The 24867-nt window shown below is 40.4% G+C and overlaps 1 protein-coding gene and 1 pseudogene across 1 annotated transcript in view; one reads left to right on the top strand and one right to left on the bottom strand.

Annotated features, from left to right (window-relative positions):
* Nucleotides 1-89: 89 nt before the first annotated feature.
* LOC129868393 (nucleoporin 88-like) lies at nucleotides 90-18121 on the top strand (annotated as a pseudogene).
* Nucleotides 17018-24867, bottom strand: part of LOC129868390 (rab GTPase-binding effector protein 1-like) — a 27390-nt gene continuing 19540 nt past the window's right edge. Inside the window, exons 16-19 of the mRNA XM_055942331.1 lie at nucleotides 24300-24355; nucleotides 23356-23454; nucleotides 22912-23028; nucleotides 17018-22234 (exon numbers count right to left, since the gene is read on the bottom strand). Of these exons, the coding sequence (XP_055798306.1) occupies nucleotides 22133-22234; nucleotides 22912-23028; nucleotides 23356-23454; nucleotides 24300-24355 (374 nt within the window). The 3' untranslated portion in view covers nucleotides 17018-22132. The remainder of the gene's footprint in view (nucleotides 22235-22911; nucleotides 23029-23355; nucleotides 23455-24299; nucleotides 24356-24867) is intronic.

The raw sequence follows: 24867 nt of genomic DNA, 5'->3' as shown, positions 1-24867 counted from the left end.
ACAGGTAGGCATGGTCGTTTATAAGCAAAGATTATAAACAGTAATAAACCTCTACCACAATTTTGTTTGGCAGTATTTTACTATTGCCTACTGAAGTCCTGTATTTCCTAAATACCCCAAAATGTTGTTACATAGCATCATTTTGTAGCAACTATGCTGTTACTATGTATCAACTCTTGAGGTAACTTTCGTTTCAATGTCAGTGGTTGTTAAAAACTCAAATACCCTTTTTTTACATATTCAGCTTGCCTTTGGATCTGATTGGATTATTGAGTTGAATGAATCCTGAAGCTCGTTTTCATTGGCAGGATTCTAAAATCGTAATTTTCAGACAGGAAAAATGGCGGCGTTTGCTGGAGAGCGATGGCGAAGCGAGCTACCAAGTCATGATATTTTTTATAAATTACGAGAGGAACTCGATTTGGAACCCAAAGCGAATTTCAGAAGAACTGCAAAAAGTCTTACATTTTGTCTCAATGGTGACATATTCTTGTGGGATGACGCAGACAGTGTTTTTTACACGACAAACCTGAGGGAGCTCAATTCAGAGGACAGCTTTGAGTGTGAAATACCAGGTGAGTAACGTTAAATGACTAGTTAAAGCAGCTTTCTGTGTTGGAATGAAGTGGGCGTACCCCAACAACCGAACGGTGTGGCTGAAAAAATATGAATATGAGTAGACCACTGATTAGCCAGTTCATCCTCTTTTAGACCGCTGATTGGCTAGCTCATCCTCATCAGGAGTAAGGCATCATACTCTATGAATAAATGGCAAGCATTTTATAGTTTGAGGTGGAGTTTAAGTCGTTTTTCCCTATTTATGCTTTGGCCACAAATACGAATACAGGACGAGTCAACAACATTATTTGGGTAGGAGTTAACAGAATATGAACTTTCAAAAGTTAGATTTTCACTGGACAGTTACTTAAAAAAAAGAAAATCTAATCTCCATGACAAAATATGTAGAATTGCAATTCTAAACGCATTCTGCTAATTTAGCCAGCGCTGCTGGAAAAAAATTCTAGGAAACATTGGGTTCAGGCAAGGCCAACGTGAAAGTGATTGCATATTGTGCCAGGAATTAATGGGAGTGGCAACTGACTGTAATTACACTGCAGAGACTATTCTATCTAATATAATTCGTTTAAAAAAAACTTGTCAGAAAGTAGCTAGCTAGATTAACAACCAACCTTTAAAGACGTTAACCTTTTAGATCTACCCCCCCCCTTTCAATTTCCACCTGAAGACATACCAAAATGTAACTGCCTGTAGCTCAGGCCCAGAAGCAAGGATATGCATATTCTTGGTACCATTTGAAAGAAAACACTCTGAAGTTTGTGTAAATGTGAATTGAATGTAGGAGAATATAACACAATAGATTTGGTTTAGATAATACAATGAAAAAATCATACGTTTTTTCTTTTTAATTGTTGTATCATCATCTTTAAAATGAACAAGATAAAACAAACATTTAGATATGAATATGGGGACAATTTCAGTGAAAAACATAAGGCAACAGTACTTGTGCAAAGTTTCAGAATGATAACTTCCAAAATGAGTGTGCTACATGACATTTATCATGAAGTCACCCAGGTGTCCCACACAAGTAGTCCAAATGTACCCAAGTGGCCAAATTGGTGAAGGTATACATTTTGAAACAAATAACTATATACAAAATACCAAAATGGTATTCTAACACCCCCCCCCCCCCCCCCCCCCCCCTTCGATATTTGGAAGACCCTCCGTCCTCTATCAAATCAATTTATATAGCCCTCAAGAGTAAATATGAACAGTTTACCTCTAGATGGCCTGGGAGGTGTGGAGCCAGAGACAGCAGGGGTCCAGCTGGATGAACCAGCTTCAGAGGGGGATGGACACGTTGGCGGCAGACACACGCATCTCGACCATGCTCCCTCTAATCCATAATATGTAGACTGAGGAAGCATGCCGCTGGAGGAAGTATAGCCAATGTGTACTTTACACATTTCATTACATTTTTATATATTGCAAATAAAATGTAAAAACAATCAGAAATAATATTTTATATTATTAATTTCAAACAACGGCATTAGCATGAGAAGAACTTACCAGTCCAAAACAATGTCCTCTCCGTTCAAAAAATATGCTTCCATTTGAGTCATGGTCACTAACTGAGTCGTCTTCCAAAAGCATATGTTTCACTTTCACGATCAAGTTTGGCTACTTCCAGTATGGAACTTCAATGGCGAATGACGATCTTTACGCCGGAGTGTACTACATGGGTTGGTCTTCCAAAACACAAACATTAGATATTGCCGTTTACCTCTGCTCATTGGCTATCTACCCAGCTAGATTTCAAGACGATCGGTGGTCATTGGGTTAAAATACAGTAAATCAACGAAACAGCAGTCATATAATTGGTGCACAATGAGGTCGTTACTTGTTGTCTTCCAATCGTTTTTTTCGGGTCAATACGTCCCGCGAAATGACCCATCAAATTTGGTTGTGTTACAAGGAAACCAAACGTGTTGCAAGGAAACCAAACGTGACTGGATAAAGTCAGGTTTAGTCTGTGTATTTCCATCGAATGTTTAGTCGAAAATTGAATGACATGAAATTCAACGAGATAAGCGTTCACAAAATGTTTCGTGTTAGGCTATAAAAATGGATTTAACCAAACAAAAGACCATTCATTGTGTAACAATGAGCCTTGGGATTGCAAACAGAGCAAGATATTCAAAGGTAAACGATTTATTTCACTGCTATCTGTGATTTTGTTACGCCTGTACTGGTTGAAAAAGTAGTTTGGTATGGGGCTCTGTGCTCAGATAATCGCATCGTATTCTTTCGCAGTAAATCCTTTTTTAAATCTGACAACGCAGTTGGATTAGCAAGATTCTAGGCTTTTGAAGCATGTGAGACACTTGTATTTTCAGGAATGTTTAATATGACTATTTGTGGCGATCACCGTATGTTGTCGAATTCAAACCCGTATCCGGGATCCGTAGATCAGAGAAGTTTTAACATACTTAATAAAAAAAATTGGTTGGGAAACTTTCATAAGTAATTATAGGTCATATTTCATAGGAATCTGGAACATTGGACAGTGACTTTAAAGCTATTTTCCTGCAATTCTACACATTTTGCCATGGCTTATGCATGTTCTTATGCTATCTGAGTGACTCAAACATAGCAAAATCAATGGGGTCCCCATGCCTAGACATTTTTGGACTGTAGTTTTCATTCTGGTGGTTGTTAGTTCTCAAAGATGATCTTATTTTAAAAAATGTATAGCTCCATTATATTTTCTAAATAAATTTTTTTCTATCTGGTTTTAGTCGTTTAAGTTTACCCTGAATAATATTTTTTGGAGTGGAGGCCAAGATTTAGCAACTATCGTCATTTACTGCCATCACGCCCGGTGTGAACTTCCAAAAAAGGTCTAAATAAAACTGTATCTGTATAATGTAAGTCCACCTCTTCGGGAAGATCACTAAAAACATACCCTATATTGTGTACTTAATTTAAATATTATTGCATTCCGTGTAGCGCATATGAAACAACAGGTTGATATGACATTCATACACTGTTGTAGGTGATAAAATGGGGCGGCAGGTAGCCTAGCGGTTAGAGTGTTGGGCCAGTAACCGAAAGGTTGCTGGATCGAATCCCCGAGCTCACAAGGTCGTTCTGCCCCTGAACAAGGCAGTTCAACCCACTGTTCCCTGGTTAACTGTCATTGTAATTAAGAATTTGTTCTTAACTGATTTGCCTAGTTAAATAAAGAAATAATAATAAGCTTTCAGGATACTGCAACCTTTGCTGGATCAGCTGACCTGTGTGCGACAGTAATGAATGATTCATTTTTTCGGTTGCTCTTATAAAATAAAGGTGTACCTTTTTTGGAAGTACATACCGGGTGTGACAGCAGTAAACTCCATATTTGGGGATTAATGAACATACAGTATTTTGACATAACACTTGCAGAGCTGTCTAATGGGTAAATGAATGGTAGCTAACTGGGCTAGAGAGGAGACATATTTATCATCTCCTCCTCTGCCCAGATACTGGTTCGAGCCTTGTCCAGAAACAACACATTACCTCTATATACTACACCTTAGCACTTGTGGAGATCTGAGAGGATTGGATAGGTGTAGGCAATATGGCAAATATTCCACCTAGCTCGGCCAAGGTGGAGCTATTATATTGCCTAAACCTAATGAAATCTTCTCAAATCTCTAAGGGGCTAGGGATTAGAGGTCGACCGATTAATCGAAATGGCCGATTCATTAGGGCCGATTTCAAGTATTTTTTAAATTTTTTTTACACCTTTATTTAATCTTTATTTAACTAGGCAAGTCAGTTAAGAACACATTCTTATTTTCAATGACGGCCTAGGAACGGTGGGTTAACTGCCTCGCTTAATGGCAGAACGACAGATTTTTACCTTGTCAGCTCAGGGGAATTCAATAGGTGACCAAAGATTATCAGTGGTCTTATATGTCTTCCATTTCCTAATAATTGCTCCCACAGTTGATTTCTTCAAACCAAGCTGCTTACCTATTGCAGATTCAGTCTTCCCAGCCTTGTGTAGGTCTACAATTTTGTTTCTGGTGTCCTTTAACAGCTCTTTGGTCTTGGCCATAGTGGAGCTTGGAGTGTGACTGTTTGAGGTTGTGGACGGGTGTCTTTTATACTGATAACAAGTTCAAACAAGTTCAAACATTAATACAGGTAACAAGTGGAGGACAGAGGAGCCTCTTAAAGAAGAAGTTACAGGTCTGTGTGAGCCAGAAATCTTGCTTGTTTGTTTTTTATTTATTTATTTTACCTTTATTTAACTAGGCAAGTCAGTTAAGAACAAATTCTTATTTTCAATGACGGCCTAGAAACAGTGGGTTAACTGCCTGTTCAGGGGCAGAACGACAGATTTGTACCTTGTCAGCTCGGGGATTTGAACTTGCAACCTTTCGGTTACTAGTCCAACGCTCTAACCACTAGGCTACCCTGTTTGTAGGTGACCAAATACTTATTTTCCACCATAATTTGCTAATTAATTAATTAAAAATCCTACAATGTGATTTTCAGGATTTTTTTTTCTCATTTTGTCTGTCATAGTTGAAGTGTACCTATGATGACAATTACAGGCCTCTCTCATCTTTTTAAGTGGGAGAACTTGCACAATTGGTGGCTGACTAAATACTTTTTTGCCCCACTGTATGTTCTCATGTTCTGAGCAAGGAACTTAAACGTTAGCTTTCGTACATTGCACATATTGCACTTTTACTTTCTCTCCAACACTTTGTTTTTGCATTATTTAAACCAAATTGAACATGTTTCGGTATTATTTGAGGCTAAATTGATTTTATTGATGTATTATATTAAGTTAAAATAAGTGTTCATTCAGTATTGTTGTAATTGTCATTATTACAAATAAAAATGTAAAATCGTCCGATTATTCGGTATCGTCTTTTTTGGTCCTCCAATAATCGGTATCGCCGTTGAAAAATCATAATCGGTCGACCTCTACTAAGGATTGTTTCTGGACAAGGCCACTGACTTAATCAACTTCTAATCAATGTTAGCATCTACACTGAGTGTACAAAACATTAGGAACACCTTCCCAATATTGAATTGCACCCCTTTTTGCCCTCAGAACAGCTTCAATTCGTCGGGGCATGGACTCTACAAGGTGTCGAAAGCTTTCCTCAGAGATGCTGGCCCATGTTGACTCCAGTGCTTCCCACAGTTGTGAAGTTGGCTGGATGTCCTTTGGGTGGTGGACCATTCTTGATAAACTGTTGAGCAGGAAAAACCCAGCAGTGTTGCAGTTCTTGACACACTCAAACTGGTGCGCCTGGCACCTACTACCATACCTTGTTCAAAGGCACTTAAATATTTTGTCTTGCCCATTCACACTCTGAATGGCACACATACACAATCCATGTCTCAAGACTTTAAAAACCTATGTTTAACCTGTCCCCTCTCCTTCATCTACACTGATTTGAAGTGGATTTAACAGGTGACATCAATAAGGGATCATAGCTTTCACCTGGTCAGTCTGTCATGTTTTGTAGTCAGTGTATTTTTTTTATATTTTTTTTTCTCAGACTCTGTTGTGCATCAAACCACCACGGTCCGAAGTATGCCAGGTGTTGCTGAGCCCAACACAGTGCCATGTCGCACTCATTGGACAACGGGGTGCAACCGTTCTAGAATTACCACAGCGGTGGGGCAAGAGGTCTGAGTTTGAAGGAGGACGGAGCGAAGTTAACCGCAAGTGAGTATGAAACGTTATCCCAATTCCCATTTCTATCATAAATAACTATCTTGACTCAGATTTCCAACAAAGCATTTTTTTTTATATATATCTTGGACCCTTTAGGGATCTGAAGAACACTCTGCAGGGTCCCTACTTGAACAGTTAGGAAGCACCTGTATCATAGAGAAAAATAAACTAGAACAGAATCGTGTCATGGGCTGCAACTAAGTGGCCCATATAGCCTACTGTAAGGAAGTATCCCCATTCCACACTTATTGTCTTGAGTTCAAAGAAAATCCCATATTTTGGTTCATATCAAATAACATTCTTACACCACTCTAAATCCTGTGTTGACTCTATTCCATGGGGTAGATTAATAAAGGATTCTCTGCTCAGTGAAACGTGGTTTACCCTCTACCAGGACTATTCCTGTAGCTGAGCGATTCTTTACTAGTTCAGCCTCAGTGACCCTGCGGCAGGCTGCCTGGTTCCCCAGTGAGACGGAGGAGCCCCACCTAGTGCTGCTGACCTCTGACAACACCATCAGGTGAACATGCACAACGCCGTTTATAAAGCACTAATATATTTTTGTCTCATCAATCAATGGGTTTGTTAGCTATTGTGCCCCACTGTGATCTGCACCACCAGCTCCTACGAGTGATTTATGTGGCTATTAGTAGTTTTACACTGTATTGGCCGTACAACTGCACTGCATTGACATTGTATTGGTGTGTATAGGTTCTATGGGTTGAAAGAGCCTCAGACTCCAGCTAGAGCGCTATCAGTGTCACAATCAGAGGAGGACAGCAGTGTACACACTCGAGGGTGAGTTATTTCATCCTCTGAATTGACCAAATCAAAATATAATTGACCTACACCCTGCTATCTGGCTTACTAATGAGATCTGTCGCTCAATTCTCTTTCTCAGGCGCTCCTATGCAGCCTCTCTGGGGGAGATTGCTGTTGCGTTCTACTTTGGACCAGTGGCACGTACCCCTCGACAGCTCACAGGCCAGCGGTCTAAGGAGGGTGTGCTGGTGTACCCTCTCTACATACTCTATGAGAATGGAGAGACCTATCTCAGCTACACTAGCCTCGCACACAGGTAAGGGGTTTAGAGGCAGTGTCTTGATGCACAATTACCTGAGTTCCGAACTTGAAGGCTGCCAAGCCTCTTTCCAGAATGAGCTTTCTCCCGCCAATTCGTGCGCATTCAGTGTTTCATAACTTCATTGTGTGAATTGTTTGACCTTTGATTGTTAGTCTAGCAATTCCCCATTACATATATCACCATTAGTACATTTTCCTTTAATCCCCATAATTTCTAATCTACAGTGTTTGTTTGGATTTTGTTAATGCATTCAATATGTTATTATTACAGTCGTTTACTGTTCTCACATTTGCAGAGTGCACAACCTATGCTACACTTGTGAGAAACAAGTTTTGGTTTATTTAATTCCGTTCACGAGTTTTGTCAATTTATTCGTTATTTTGTTTGGCACGATCCTGTCAGTGTTGAGTAAGGGTAAAGCACATCCTTACTAAGGATAAACACGTCCTTACTCAACATTGACAGGAGCGCTTCAAACAAAAGACAATGAATAAATTGATAAAACCCGTAAATGGAATGAAATAAACCAAAACTTGTTTCTCGCAAGTGTAGCATAGGTTATGAGATCTGCAAATGTTTCCACTCCGACAATGAGAACATTAAACGACTACATTAATAATATATTGAATGCATTAACAGAATCCAAACAAACATTGTAGATGATAAATTCTGGGGATTAATGAAAATGGACTACTGGTGATTACGTATAGAAGTAGGTCTAGGCTAACTGGCCTGTGCGCAAATGTATAAATGTGCACATTTGGGGATGGCTGATAATATATCTGATTGTCTTATCTCACCACCACTAATGAGCTGTGGAGCTTCTCAAATAAATGTTTTCTTCACCTCTAACGGCATGTAAACAAAGTCTGTTTTTACATCCATTGAGAATGACTTTTTGTGTATTTGAAAAATCTTTCCAGCTCTCTCCCTTTCGATAACCACCTAGCCTCGGTGTGAAACAGAAAAATGTCATGCTCTGATCCAGTGCAAACGTCATAAAATACCTGATTTATTCTTATACTGTGCGCACATACAGGTGTGTCTGTCCTGAGCTGGGAAACTCTGCGAGACCAGAATAGTTGAGACAATGTTGCAAGTTTGCTAGCACAAGCTTCAGGCTGGATATAGTTGATATACAGTAGTTGCAGACAGGCGAAGTAGAGAGAAGAATGTGATTGAAAGAACATGAACAAACTGCCATGCATAGACAATGTGTTTTATAGGATATTTATTTTTTATCAGGACATTTTCTACCTGCAATGTTTTTGTTTGTTGGCTTTATGTAGACTATTTTTACCTGGTTAGCAATGGAAGTTAGCCCTATTCTGCATTTTGTGATAAGTTATTTTCCTGCCAATAGCTCACGTCGTGCATTTCCATACAGGATTTACCCCAGTGTTTTACCCTAAAGGCTCAGACTTTTCGGTTTCCATCTACATGGGTCTGTCGGTACCCGTGTCTCACTGGGCCATGGCTTCGACGGACCTGCTCTCACTTGGGGCCAAAGAAAGGCCACTGGTACTTTTTATCCACTGTTTACATAACAATGGCTAACTGTGAATTTTAACACCTTCTCACAGACCATCCGTTTTGATTACACAGAGGTTGTTGATTCTGCTCTTCACAAGTTCTCACTTTTAGCCCTAGCTATGGAAACACATTCTCAAATTTAACATAAGGGTGTGTACACTAGTGTTAAACTGGCTTTACAGTCAAAAAGCAGCAACGGTGTATGGACAATGTGTCCATTTGGCAGAGGCAGGCGCTCCTGCATTAGATTAATTTAAAACTTTTAGATTTGTATCATTTAGATATAATTTATATTAACCACATGACATTGATTTTGAGATACGAAGACATTCGGTAGAAATGGTAAGATGAATTGTAAATTGGCCCTCCACATGAAAAAAGTTTCTGACCCCCTTTGTAGCCTATTACCGGCAACTTCAGGAGCATAATGACAGAATCTGCGAGGCCAGTAGCAGCGGGAGGAGGGGAGTCGGGAACAGGTTTTTTTTCCTTCTGGTTGTCTTGATCTTTGGCTCCATCTTGAGTTATTGTCTCTTAATTATTTAATGAAACAGTGCTCTTAAAGCATCAAACGATCTCAGTGCATATAGTTGATTTTATTAAAACACATACAGTGCATTCGGAAAGTACTCAGATCCCTTGACTATTTCCACATTTTGTTACGTTAAAGCCTTATTCTAAAATGGATACAATTATTATTATTTACTTTTTTACCCTCATCAATCTGCACAATGCAAAGCAAAAACTGGTTAAGAATTTTGTGACATTTTTATAAAATAAACTATCACATTTACATAAGTATTCAGACCTTTTACTCAGTACTTTGTTGAAGCCCCTTTGGCAGTGATTACAGTCTCGAGTCTTGGGTATCACGCTACAAGCGTGGAACACCTATATTTGGGGAGTTTCTCCCATTCTTCTCTGCAGATCCTCTCAAGCTCTGTCAGGTTGGATGGGGAGCGTTGCTGCACATCTATTTGCAGGTCTTCGATAGGGTTCAAGACCAGGCTCTGGCTGGGCCACTCAAGGACATTCAGAGACTTGTCCCGAAGTCACTACTGCTTTGTCTTGGCTGTGTGCTTAGGGTTGTTGTCCTGTTGGAAGGTGAACGTTCACCTCAGTCTGAGGTCCTGAGCACTCTGGAGCAGGTTTTCATCAAGGATCTCTCTGTACTTTGCACCGTTCTTTTCTTCAATCCTGACTAGTCTCCCAGTCCCTGCCGTTTGGAAAAACATCCCCACAGCATGATGCTGCCACCACAGTGCTTCACTGTAGGGATGGTGCCAGGTTTCCTCCAGATGTGACGCTTGGCATTCAGGCCAAAGAGTTCAATCTTGGTTTCATCAGACCAGAGAGTCTTGTTATCATGGTCTTAGAGTCCTTTAGGTGCCTTTTGGCAAACTCCAAGCGGGCTGTCATGTGCCTTTTACTGGGGAGTGGCTTCCGTCTGGTCACTCTACCATAAAGGCCTAATTGGTGGAGTGCTACAGAGAAGGTTGTCCTTCTGGATGGTTCTCCCATCTCCACAGAGGAACTCTGGAGCTCTGTCAGTGACCATTGTGTTCTTGGTCACCTCCCTGACCTAAGCCCTGCTCCCCCCAAGGCCCTTTTTCCCCCAAGCTCTAGGAAGAGTCTTGGTGGTTCCAAACTTCTTCCATTTAAAAATGATGGAGGCTGTGTTCTTGGGGACCTTCAATGATGCGGACATTTTTTGGTACCCTTCCCCAGATCTGTGCCTCAACACAATCCTGTCTTGGAGCTCTACGGACAATTCCTTTGACATTATGGCTTGGTTTTTGTTCTGTGGGACCTTATTTAGACAGGTGTGTGCCTGGACATGCCAAATCATGTCCATTCAATTGAATTGACCACAGGTGGACTCCAATCAAGTTGTAGAAACATCAAGGATGATCAATAGAAACAGGATGCACCTGAGCTCAATTTCGAGTCTCATAGCAAAGGGTCTGAATGCTTATGTAAATAAGCTATTTCAGTTTTTTATATATATATATATACGTTTGCAAAAATTTCTAAACCTGTTTTCACTTTGTCGTTATTGGGTATAAATTGATAAAAATGTATCATGTTTAATCGGTTTTAGAGTAAGGCTGTAAAGTAACAAAATGTGGAAAAAGTCAAGGGGTCTGAATACTTTCCGAATGCACTGTATGTATGGAGATATGCACGTTTAAAAATTTCGAACAATCAATTGGTTGAAAGAACAGATGACTCGGTTGACCAAGATTTGTATGAGGCTGGGAAAGCCAGAGTCGGCTTCCAGTTAGTTGTGTTCTCTGGCTTGGTCTGATTGAATTCCAATGAATAAAACACGGTGGGGCTTATTATGTCGACCTTATAAATATATACTGAACAAAAATATAAACTCAACATGCAACAATTTCAACGATTTTACTGAATTACAGTTCATATATGGAAATCATTCAATTTAAATAAATGAATTAGGCCCTATTCTATGGATTTCAACATGACTGGGCAGGGGCGCAGCCATGGTTGGGCCTGGGAGGGCATAGGCCCACCCACTTGGGAGCCAGGCTCAGCCAATCAGAATTAGTTTTTCCTCACAAAAGAGCTTTATTACAGACATAAATACTCCTCAGTTTCATCAGCTGTTCCCAGACGATCCGGCAGGTGAAGAAGCCGGATGTGGAGGTCCTGGGCTGGCGTGGTTACACGTGGTCTGCGGTTGTGAGGCCGTTTGGACGTACTGCTAAATTCTCTAAAACGAAGCTGGAGGCGGCTTATGATAGAGAAATTCACATTAAATTATCTGGCAACAGCTCTGGTGGACATTCCTGCAGTGAGCATGCCAATTGCACACTCCCTCAACTTGAGACAGCTGTGGCATTGTGTTGTGACAAAACTGCACATTTTAGTGGCTTTTTATTGTCCCCAGCACAAGGTGCAACTGTGTAATGATCATGCTGTTTAATCAGTTTCTTGATATGCCACACCTGTCAGGTGGAGCGATTATAAAGGAGAAATGCTCATTAACAGGGATGTAAACAAATTTGTGCACATTTGAGAGAAATACGCCTTTTGTGCGGATGGGAGATTTTATATGTTGCGTTTATATTTTTGTTCAGTATATTATGCTACTGTTTGAGGAAAATGTAATAAATATCATCCATAATAGGAATCTCATTTGAATCTCATTCCTAGACCCTATTTTTCTGTCTTTCAGTTCGGGTAGCCTCAGTAAGCCCAGTGGGCCCTTACCCATGTACCCCGCGGCAGAGGATAACTATGGTTACGACGCCTGTGCCGTGCTCTGTCTGTCCTGCGTGCCCAACATCCTGGTCATCGCCACAGAAACGGGCACACTGTATCACTGCGTGGTGCTGGAAGCAGTGGAGGAAACAGGAGTAAGTACTGTACTAGACTGCAACGTTACAGAATATTTAGATAGAAATGTTCTGTGATAAACAGATGATTGTCTATCCAGTAGAACAGGGAATCGTGTTGGCTCTATTCGTTACATATATCTGTAAAATTCTGAACATTTCACCTCACGCTATGTCCATGGAGGAATTTTCTTCTCTGTGTGTGATTGACAGGCAGTGGAGAGGTGGATGCGGGGCTCGGAGGTGGTGCCCTCTCTCTATGTGTTTGAGTGTGTGGAGCTGGAGCTCACCCTCAAACTGGCCGCTGGGGAGGAGGAGCCTCCTGTGGAGTCTGACTTCACCTGCCCAATCAGACTGCACAGAGGTGAGTGAGTCATGCTGATTGGTTGATATAGTTGAATGCTAAAATGGGATCCATTGATGCTTCTCACCAGGTCCCGATGTCTCAAAGTCCACACCCCATCATCATGTTTGTCAAATGTACTTTGAATGTGATTTTTTTTCTTCTGTGGTATTCTTTATGTTTCATTGAAACTTGCTTCATGCCCTATTGCAGACCCACTGTGCCAGCACAGATACCACTGCACGCATGAGGCAGGAGTGCACAATGTAGGCCTCACTTGGTTCAACAAACTGCACAAGTTCCTCCAGTCAAGTGAGGCCTTCATGTCCAGATGGGGTGTCAATTCAATTGCGTTGTTTACCACATAAATCGGAGGTGGTTAGTGCATGTTAGTGCATTAATTTGCCTGATGTGCCATAATGCTCTCTCCACAGATGAGGAGGACAAGGATAGTCTTCAGGAGCTGGCTGCTGAACACCGCTGCATCGTAGAGCACATCCTCTGTACCAGGCCTCTTAGTAGCAGGTAGCACTACAACTATCAAGGCACCAGATATTAATATGACGTCATTGAATAGATTGAGATTCTGCTTGGCACCCCTTAGTCATAAGTACCAACTTGGGACTGTTGTCATAGATTGTCAACGTGGCAGTAAATGTTGTTTGCTCGTGTATTTAAAAATAAAATGTAAAAAACATCTCTCTCTCACTCTTTGGCCACAGTTTGTCAGCTCCAGTACTGGGCTTCTGAATTGTGTCTGACCTGTCTTTGGGTGCCACCATGATCTGCATTACCAGCACCTACGAGTGTCTACTGCTGACTCTCCTGTACGGTTCAGTATGGTGTTTTGGTCAATTACATTTTTGATAGTCAATTCTGGAATGATAATGGCCTATTCTTTTTTATTTCATTATATAGGGGTAGGGTTGCAAAGGGTCGGGAACTTTCCGCAAAATTCTGGAAGTTTTCCATGGGAAGTTAAGCCTGGAATTTTTGCTTAAATCCATCAAAAAAGTTAGCTTATAACAGTTAACCTTTTTTTGTGGGATACACATAAGGCAATTCTAGGTCTTGTGGCATATTTTGGTTAAACTATCCCCAATTCAATGGAATTGCAACCCTCTGCATGTACAGTGCATTCTTCCATCACATGTGCAGTGCACTCTTCCATCACATGTACAGCTGATTCTCAAGATCTTGCACACTAATGAGATGCTATTGAGCCCACACTACTACACTGTCTGAACCAAGGATTACATGCTTTCTGGGAAGTTTTGATTACAATACTGGGTGGGGTGAGTATATTTTATATGACATACGTTTTTTTTATTAACTAGTGAATAGTAACCTACAGCAAAGTGTGTTTAAATCATTTCTACTCAACAATTTCTGCTAGTTAGTTTTTGCTACCGTGTGGTTTTAGCTTGCTTGAGCCTGCTAACTGAGGAGTGTTAATTCACCTGTTTCCATACATGTTTCATTTAAAAACATTTATCTTACAAAAGAGTTGTTTAATCTAACTACTTAACTATTTATCTATACACAACAGGGTTGGAAAGTGACAGTGAAGATGAGGCCTCAGAGTCTGATGTTCAAGAGGTGGACATTGAGGATGTCCAGGGAGAAGACATTGAAGCCTGAGAGGAAGATAACCAAAGCTTTTGTTTCTAGACTATAATTTTACAGATGTATGTTAAAAATGTTTTTGGGAGATGCGATGGATTATTCAATATTCCCTTTTGTTCAATGAAATCATCCCATGTGAAGAGTCAACTCATTTAATTAAAGTTCAATTCATAACTAAATCTTCTTCTGTTTTTCTATTGGAAGGATTTAATAATTTGAAATTATGTCTACTTATGATAAGGTAAAAGGTTGGTTTCTGTCCATATGATATGGTAAATATATCCAATGCAAAAAACATCTATGTTTAAATGGTATTAATATTAATTTGCATATATTCCCGTTAATTCCCACAAAAAGTTTCCACCTCTGAATATTCCCCAAAATGTGGAACCCTATATAGGGAGCATTATCAGTCAAAAACATAAAAAAAATATATAGATAGGATGTGTCACAGGCTGATGGTGCATGTCTATGTGTGTCCTAGCAGTTCCATCCGGCCTCCCTCTCCTCCCCTGCTGTGTTCCTACCCAGGGGTAGGCTCAGCTAGCTCTCCTCTGCATGGATTGCACAACGACTACTTTGAGCAGCACATTCGAAACATCCTGGCCCGAAGCTCCACCAATCCTCTCATGCTGAGGTAACACACTCACCACAGTACATTGAAAACACCCCTGTATGATGATCTTGGATTTGTACAGATGCTTATTTTGACTCCATAGCAACCCTGCTTTGGCATCATGCTGAGACATTTTGACATGTAGTATCCTCCCTTGTGGCTGTTTTTGGAAAGACAATTTATTCTCAATGAACTGCCTTATAACGGTTAAATCAAATTTTACCGAATGCCCAGCTTCCGCTATAAACAAAAAGACCACTATTATGCTTGGTTTATTGTGTGGACTCAGTCGTGTTGTCCTGTGCTTTTAGGGCACATCGCCCCCTCCTCCAGAGTGTCTCCAGCTGCTGAGCAGAGCCACCCAGGTGTTCAGAGAGGAGTACATCCTCAAACAGGATAAGGCCCGCGAGGAGATGCATAGAAGGTAAATGTCACTCATTAACAGATAAATACACACATATTTAATCAACAACACACATGATCACTTGTAGTTGTAGTTCTGATACATACACTCACTCACACACAGGCCGTGTACAAAATCTTTCTTGCTTACTTTTTACAAAAACTCAATACTGTGTACTAATATTATTACATACTATTTATAACGTACTTTGTGTAAAAACGTATGCAGTAAGCAACACATATCAACATACTACTCATCCATACTGAGAAGGCGTCATCTAAATCTCAATCGTGTTTGTTCCCCGCCTATCGTACATTTTTGTAGAGCGCTTCCCCTATTCTAATTATCAGCTGTATCAAACACACGTGAATGTGAAAAGACTATTCTCTTCCTCAATGTGTTCAGCGAATTCTACTTGATGAAAAGTATGCTGAGTATGACATCCTGACATTTAAAGCATACAAAACGTTCAAAATTTCACATACTATAAAACATTTCAGGCATACCCAAAAAGCATACTATTTAGAACTCAAGTATGGGTAATCGGACACAGCCATGTCAGGAAGCATGTTGTTGATTGGTTTTTGTTATTCAGGGTGAAACTGCTGACAGGACAGAATAACAAACAGCTTGAGGACCTGGCCCTGTGCAGAGAGGAAAGGTAAATAGAGTTTCCCAATAAACTTAGTGCTTGATGCCCATAGCTATGCACTCCCAAGGCTTACAGCAACTCAGAATTGTGCTATAACAATGAAAGCACTTAAAATAATAATAAAACATTGTAATAGTAATGCATTTCACTTATGCTATGCCTTTTCTATTTACAGAATGAGGTAAAGTGAAAGACAGGGACATGTATTGCATGAAGAATAGGTAGCGGTAGCTGCAGATGTGGGAAAGGCTTCAGACAATGCGTCTTACAGTGCATCAGTTATCAGCAGTGGTAGAAATGTGCTCATGTGTATTTATTATCCTGTTTGCTCCCAGTGTACATATAATATGATTATTCAATGAGGTCACATTCATATGTAATTGAATGTGATGTGACTGATTTGGTTTGACTGGCAGTCTGGGGTTGATAATGCAATTAGAGGCCAAAAAGAACTCTTTGAATTACAGTGATGGAAGTACTGAGGCTTCATGAGCTTTACCATGCATTTCATATACTTTGGAGCTATTCGTCATCTTGTATTTATTTTTCTATCAATAGGAAAAGCCTGCGAGAGTCTGCAGAGCGTCTGGCTGATAAGTACGAGGATGTCAAGTATCGCCAGGAGGCCACCATGAACAGGTAGCTAGCTACACCCGTCACTCTACGCTCCTCTTTCAAATCTAATCTTCATGGCTTGTTTCAGAAGTCTACATTTGTTTAAACATTTTGTTTTTAAAGTCTTCAAAACAGTCAGACACTCAATCAACATAAGAACTGATTAACTCTCTCTCAAAAAAGCTATCTGCTTCAGAGCTTCTATTACATCAACTATTCTAGGGTGAAGCAGGTTCTGGGCAGTCTGCACAGTCAGCTGCCTGTTCTGTCTGACAGTGAGAAAGACATGAAGAAAGAGCTCCAGACTATCAACGACCAGCTGCGTCACCTGGGCAACGGCATCAAACAGGTGAGCTGCCCTCTTGGGGTCGCCGTCATCCTCATGGAACCTCGTACTGGTTCATAGTAATAACTGGGCCAGTGTCTTATCTTCTCCCAGGTAAATATGATGGAGTATGTTGATAATTGGATATGGAGAAGGGCGAGCCGGTCAAGGATCGATTCAGACAAGGTGATAAATTGTATGACAAGCGACAGTTTAATTATGAGTAAAGATATCTGGTACAAGCGTATACGGTCTCGTTCCTTCGGCTCATAGAGAACCTCCAGAAAAAGCCCAGATAACAGAATGCATAGACATTTTATACAACACAGAAAGTAGGTTGAGTCTGGAAGTTCTGGTTTTTTGGTTGGTTCTGGACAGGTTGTTGTCTTCTCAGATTGGTCCTGATGAGCTGGGCGTCATCCTTCTGAGTCTTATAGCAAAAGTTCTTTGTTATCAAATGTTCAGCTAAGCAGGAGATTTTGTGTGTGCGTAGTCAGCCCTCCGTCCTTGAGTATGTGTGTGTGTCTGCACCCTTTTCTTATCAGTGTTTAGGAATGTTCTGTGTCAGCCATCTGTCTCTGGGTGTGTGAGAAACCCTGCTTAGAAAGAAGTTAGTTATAACAATGTAATAGCAATATGCTTGTGTTATTTTAAATGGTATTTATTACAAGTACCAGAAGAAACAGATTGACAAAGGGGTGTCTCCAGCCAGGGCTACTGTCGCCCTCAACGCGCACCAGAGGAAGTGTGTCCAGGAGGTTATAAAAGAACAGTGAGTATGAGCAGCTCTTCCCTGGGTGTTATGCCAGCCTGCTGGCTGTATGATACCCATTGACCCGTTTTGTTTGGAGATGGTCCCAGATTTTTTACGTTGTCCCTACTGTTTAATGTTGGTCCTCAGTCTTGTTTAATATGATCTAGCAGTGTGGTTTCCCTCTCTCTTCCAGGGGAGAGCACATAGGAGAAATTATGAAACAGATCAAGGACATCAAGAACCATTTCAGTTTATGAGACCGTTAAAAGGAGCCATCCTTCATATACAGCTATCCCACTGCTTTCCAAACAACCAAAATAATAATGAAGCGCTATTGTGAATACTTAGTCAACGCTTGATAAAATAGTCTGTCTCATGACATGTCAACTCATTGACTCATAAGGCATCGTCAGCCATGTTAGATTTTTGGAACCAGTCATTGAAATGGGAAAATGTTGTATACATGAGTCTTCATAATGTTTTATACAGACAAATATACATTAATGGTATCTGGAAAATAAAAGTAATGCATGTACAGTACTACCTATTTTTCAAATGTGTTTATTTTAACTCCGCATGAACAGTTAGCCCCACATACTGGTCTGGGTAGAGATCTTTTCTTCAGCTTCACCAATAGGCACTTACCTCAGTTTCTCATATTGCATGACTTGCTCCCGTCTGTGATTTACAGGGCTGTCACCTTGGATGGGAGTTGGTCTCATGGTTCAAGTGTGACAGCAGTTTTTAATCTCCACACATTCTTTGATGCATTGAGTTTATATCAACTGTAGAAAACTCTACTCATGATCTTTTAAAACTGGGGCTACACAATTAAAATATTTAAATATTTTGGGGTATTTTTTGCAACAATACCATCGTGGATACCATTGTCTCTGCGTCCAGTATGAAGAAAGTTTGAGGTAGTTTCACGAGCCAATGCTAATTAACGTTAGCGCAATGACATCGACAGGAGGTTAGCATGCCAGCTGTTCCTGTTCAGACTGGGGAAGTAGGTAAATGGCTTCATTGCCAAAATCAGGGAAATTAGTCATTGGGGCTGTTTTTTTAATTTTCAGGTTGGAAAAAGTGCTTCGGTGTCGACTTAAACAAAAACCAGAAAGCATGCTGAAAATATTTAATCCCATCTGAGAAATAACTAAATTAAATCTTGACTGTCAGGTACCTGGGCAATAAAAGTTGGGAAATGTTTATAAAAATGTAAATTCATTTATTGCAAGTAATAGTTTTCCATAGCAAACATCTTCAATCCTCGGTTGGAAGAGCTTTCTGAACAAGATGCATTTCGCATTTTAGTCACTAAGTACCTGGAACTGTGCTGTGCTGTCCAGTGTTTTTTTATGGGTTCTACTAAGAGCCTTTTACAGGATTGCCCTCCAATGGTCCATTGTGTTTGAGGTACAGTCACACATTCCATAAAGTACAATTTGGTTTATTAGATATATACAGAAATGTACACAGTACTGTATATACATTTGCAAGAGGCCCTAGCAGAAGTCAAAGCATGCAAAAATAACTTTTTTGCAAAGATTCCTCCCACCATTATCAGAATGACTGTTCTGCAGGAAACATTACGCCACAGTGAAATCCTAAATTAAAACGTCTTAAATGAAAGCCACTGTCATTTTTCATTGGAATTTCAGTAACTGTAGGAACGCAAGAAATGTGTTTATGCAAAGCCCAAATAAAGGGGTTGTTTGAGGACCTTAAGACAATTACACACAGCAGTACTATTCAAGGGAAGGGTAGACAAGTTATCCTATAGAAATGATAGAACCAAAAAGCCTTGTTAATGCTGACTGTTACGAATTCAATTTGAAATAGACAGATATTCAACTCCTTCGAAATGAATGGGTTACTGTGAACATGTCGTAGTGACTCGTGATTATCACTATAATGATAGAGCTTTGATACTTAAAATATACACATGTATTTGAACCCAGGTCTGAAGGGAATTCACAATATTACACAGAATCAATCATTTTACAAGCCATAAACATTCATTTCTTTCAGCGCAAGTTCATCTGGCTTCCTTACTCATACCCTCTCAAAACATAGCAAGATTCTGATAAACTCAAGACATTTACAGATGTATCCAATTGATACAGATGTAGTACATGCAAGTCAAAGATTCAATGAATCCTTAAAAATCACATTGTCGTATTATGTTCAGTGTTAAGGAAACATTTTCCTATAAGGATGATTGTTTTACAACAGTTTAAAGCAATAAATCATGCGGTCATGTCTAAACATTTTCCATAGAGCAACCCTAAGTGCTGTAAGCACCGCGGTCACCTCAGCCAATGAATGAAAACGCATTTTACCCACCACACACAATTAAATCCACAAACTGTTAAGTCCATCACTATCACCATTTAAAATCCTTGCCTAGAGGTTCATTCCTTTAGAGAAATTAAAATGCAAATACTTCACGGTGCATTACGTGTTTCTAAAAGTCTGTATTAAGTAGATAATTCTAATGTGGAAAGTTTCTCCCCAAAGCCAACCATTCTCTTTCATGTGAACTGCCTGATGGGATTGCTTGAGTGACAAACCAGATCGAAAATGTGCGTTATATTGGTGAACTTTTCTGATGCTAGAGACCTCTTTTGTACAGCTCTTGCTATTAGTAATGATCATAGCCAAAACCATATTCATTCTGATTCAATAATTCCATCTCCTAGTGCCCACTTAGGGTTCAGTGATTATCTGTCAGGATGATTTGACAGTTCTGTCCAAGAAAAAGGGACATGAAACCAACACAGAAAAATATGACCGGATCTAATTTAACAGGAAGAGTAGTCAACCAGTTCCATGGAAACCTAGTAAAACCTGACCATGAGTCAGATTTCACACTATTCATCATTTCCAATGAGACATGACACCTAGACTTAAAAAGGCTCAAATTAACCATTTTTATATTAATATCAAATCATTTCTGGGTAACAATAAGGTACCTTACTATAATAGATTTCCATTAAAATTGGTAAAAATTACTTTTTAGGAAAAACACTCAAGCAAGAATTTTGTTAGGACTGTCTGGCAGTGGAAAACTGAATACCAGCTGTAATTGACAGAGGTTTGCAACTCTTTCTTATTGGTCTATTTACCAATTTAACACATGCTGATGTCACTACAGAAAGCCAAAACCCCCGCCCATGCAAACCTGCTGATTAGAAGGTCCTGTGTAGATTGTATTTTCAACCAGCAACTATCAGGAAATAACACTTTTAACAGTGTTAGTTTCATCAGCTGTTGTACAATATGACATAAAAACAGGGTAGAAATCACATTTGAGAGCACTGGGCCTTTAAGCAACTTCAGAATGTGCTCAAGAAGTTGTGCCAGAAACTCCATGACACTAGGGACAGTGTTGATGAATCAGGTAGTGTTCAATGTGGACAGACTTTTCAAATGACATATCCTGGTCAAAGCCCCTTCATTTCAAAAGAGTATTTGTGGTGCAGACAAACAAAACTGAGTGAAATATGAAATACATAGAAAAGGTAGAGACAAGAGTGCATTTTCTCAGCAAAAGAGGGATAAAAACCAGAGAAACTTTTCATCAATGAGTTACCATTAACATTCAGGCATGACACACTGAAAATGTAATCAAAGGAATATTGTCAACGGTGATCCCAGACCATGAAAAATCCACCCTTAAGAAGAATTAGTCAATTAGTTAGTTCTATGGATTATCCATTTCATTGAGATAGTCACCTGGAATGCCTTTCAATTAACAGGTGTGCCTTCAGTTGTACAACTGACTAGGTATCCCCCTTTCCCTTGTTAAAAGTTAATTTGTGGAATTTCATTCTTTCCTTAATGTGTTTGAGCCAATCAGTTGTGTTGTGACAAGGTAGGGGTGGTATACACAAGATAGCCCTATGGCAAGAACAGCTCAAATAAGAAAAGACAGTCCATCATTACTTTAAGACATGAAGGTCAGTCAATTGGAAAATTGAGGTCTTCACTATTATTCTACAGTGTAGAAAAATAGTAAAAATACAGAAAAACCCTTGCATGGAGCGAGAAAAGGAGATTAACAGTAAACATAAGGGGGCAAGATGAAGAAACTAAGTGGGAGCGAGAACATTTTATTAACCACTTGCAGAAATTGTATGGATCCATTTGTTCCCTTTACCTGAAAGAGAAGTTGGAGATGAAAGTGCCTTAGAAGACTACAAACTCCTCCTTTGGTTGGGCTAATATGGCCAGTCCAATGTCTACAGTAGAACCACAGGAAAGACAAGAATTGCCACTGCAGGAAACAGTCATTAAGTTATTTACAACCTCTTAGTAGTAGTGTTCACCTTCACTCCTGCCTTGTGTGCTTCAAATCCTAGATTTTTGTCCTCCATCTTGGATTTAGACTTCATTTAAAAACACCCACACCCCTCTTATCCCTCCAGAATCCTTCCATTGGGTGGTAGAAGTGGGGGAGTGGCCTGGAAAGGTGGGAGAATGTCATTAGGCCAGTGAGATAGAGGGAAATGAGGGGCAGGAGGGAGAATGGAGTTTCAGCCAAGGGTATCATGTCTCTGGGAGCTGGCTGATGTCAGTCAAGTTGGTGTCATTGAGGATGGCTCGGATACGGTCTAAAGAGTCAGCCTGTCTGATCTGCTCCAACTGGACCTGAGGGGGAAGAGTGAATTATTTATATTGAATTTACTAGATCTAGATATACACATACAGCCATGTAGATGACGCACATCAGAGATACAGTAAAATAAGTAAAATAGTGTAATGAGCACTGATGAGGTGCTGTATATGGTTGAAAATAAAAGGAGAGCCGCAAACTCTAGGAGCTCAGATGCAAAAATGTAATATCCAACGTTTCGACAACCAAGGTGTCTTCATGGTTGCCATGGTAATAGGTGTACTATAAGAGTTGGAGTCATGTTGCCATAGTAACACCACTATCATGCGGACCCACCTATCAAGTGTAAGGTCAGACTATAGAAATAGAAATAGAGTGAATTCATTCTGTGTGTCAGACAAGGTACAGATCCATTTGTCAAAGAGAAAGGTATGGCTAAGATCTACATCACAAATGTTGATTGAATACTATTATGCATTTTACAAGCAAGTAAGTGTTCCTCCAATTTTAGGGGAAGGCATGCATTGCCTACCAATAGACAAAGCGGCACGGTCGTACATAACCTAGGACACATATTTTGGAGGCGCATTTTCTGCCCTATTGACCGGAATATATCTATGAATGTTAAACACCACCAACTGAAGAGTAACCACTGTTTGTGATCTCAGAGAGCCTAGTGACCATGGTAACCCAGCAGCAGTACTGTCCATACCTGGAGTGTCTGGGAGAGCTTGACAAAGTCCCTCTGCACCTGCTCACTAACATCCAGCTCCGTCTGCAACCGTAGGGCTTTGTCCTTCTCATCCAACGCCTGAGCCTCCAGGGCCGTCTGTCACCACACACACATACACAGCACACTGAGTATCACTACCACTCGATGCTGAGACTCATCACAGATAGTTGAGAAAGGAACAGCAGCAGTGGCCAGTTTTAACATACAGGCCAGTGGAGTCTGCTGTGGGGAGGATGACTCATAATTGCTGGAACAGAGCCAATGGAATGGCATCAAACACACGGAAACGTGTTTGTGTATTTGACACCATTCCACCTATTCCGCGCCAGCCATTACCACAAGCCCGTCCTCCCCAATTAAAATGCCACCAACCTCCTGTGATACAGGCTGTCTGGTATGTCTGAGCAGTGAATGACCTCTGACCTTGGTTGTGGTGAGCTCTCTGAGCTGCTCCTCCAGACTGCTCTTCAGACCCTGGACACTCGCTAATGTCTTCCTCTTTTCTGCCAGGCTGCTCTCCAGCTGGGAAATGAGCACATCACAGTTGTTATCAACTACTGGCACAAACAGTCTACTACCAAACTCAAAGTCATTATTTCACAGTCTGGGGAGGCTGTTTGATGTTGTTGGGACGATGTGTTGATAATGAAGGGGGCTGTGCCTTACTGGTAGGTTCTCTGTGTCTTTCTCACTCAAACACCCACACACGGAGTGTCACCTCCTTCCATTACAACTGTTTGATTTTCAAATCCAAACGAGAGGTCTTAATCCCCCATGGGGGGAAAAAACTATCAATGTGTCAGCTCTTGATAAGAGCGGAATATGGAATTATAACAGCCTCCTGTCCAGACCAGTGGGACACAGCTCCTCTCGCTGTTTCACGTGATCTGTGCGTCAGCTAGGCTAGACAGACTACGATGCAGAGCAAAACAATTAGGTTAAGCCAATGGTCTCCAACCCTGGTTCTGGTAGAGAGTTCGGTGCACAGGCCTTTGTTCCAGCTCAGTACTCAAACACCCAATTCAAGTAATCAACTAAACATCAAGACCTTGGTTAATTCAGGTATGTACGTGCGAGGCTTGAGCAAAAGCCTGCACCCCCTGTAGGTCTCCGGAACAATGGTTGGTGAAAACTGATAACCTCATTAATTTACAACGGCTTTCACATAACACATTGGTAATGGTAAATAAATCATTCACACCTACATTTGTACATATTGTTCCATACATTTCAAACGGCAACTACTAATCTAACAAGCCAGTGGTTTAGGCCTTAGCTGGGATTACATTATTGAAGGTAGCCACTCAAGACAATCTGACTTCACATTCAGAGGCGTGACTCATGCAGTCCCCCTACAGTTCATGTACCTGTTCTTTCTCGGCTTTCACTCGCTGCAGCTCAGTTTTCAGACTGGATAATGACGCTGGGGAAAAGAAAAAACAGATACATAAAGTATCATTATGATGGTAATCAGAACATCAACCCCAGACATGCGTTCTAGAATTCTAATGCAGGTCTGGGAAAATTAGTTGTCAATTCATGAATAATGCATCAGCGCTGTGTGGCTAGTCTTAAAGGGAGCGAATCTCCTCTGCCAAGGAGAGTGGTGTGTGTAGTGTGTGTGTTACTAAGCATGCAAACAAAATACTCCATGCTATTAGACTGACACACAGAGCAATCAAGTGTTCATAACTTGGGCCAGAATTCAACAACTTTTCCGCACTTTAAGCAGTGTGTTTGATTAACATTTCTGAAGACAAAATAAACAAAAAAGAAAGCTATGATGTTATGCCATATTAATGGTATTACATGGTTAGTCATAACCATGCTAACTTAGAAGATTGAAGTGAATAGCTATGACTGGACTATGCTAGCATATAACAGGTGCTATGTCATGTCCATAATCCTCTAATTCCCATACCAATCTGGCATGCC

The sequence above is a fragment of the Salvelinus fontinalis genome, chromosome 13 (genome assembly GCF_029448725.1).
Source record: "Salvelinus fontinalis isolate EN_2023a chromosome 13, ASM2944872v1, whole genome shotgun sequence".
Classification (NCBI taxonomy): Eukaryota; Metazoa; Chordata; class Actinopteri; order Salmoniformes; family Salmonidae; genus Salvelinus; species Salvelinus fontinalis.
The sequence above is the reverse complement of the archived record's forward strand: the minus strand, read 5'-3'. Positions and strand labels throughout refer to the sequence as shown.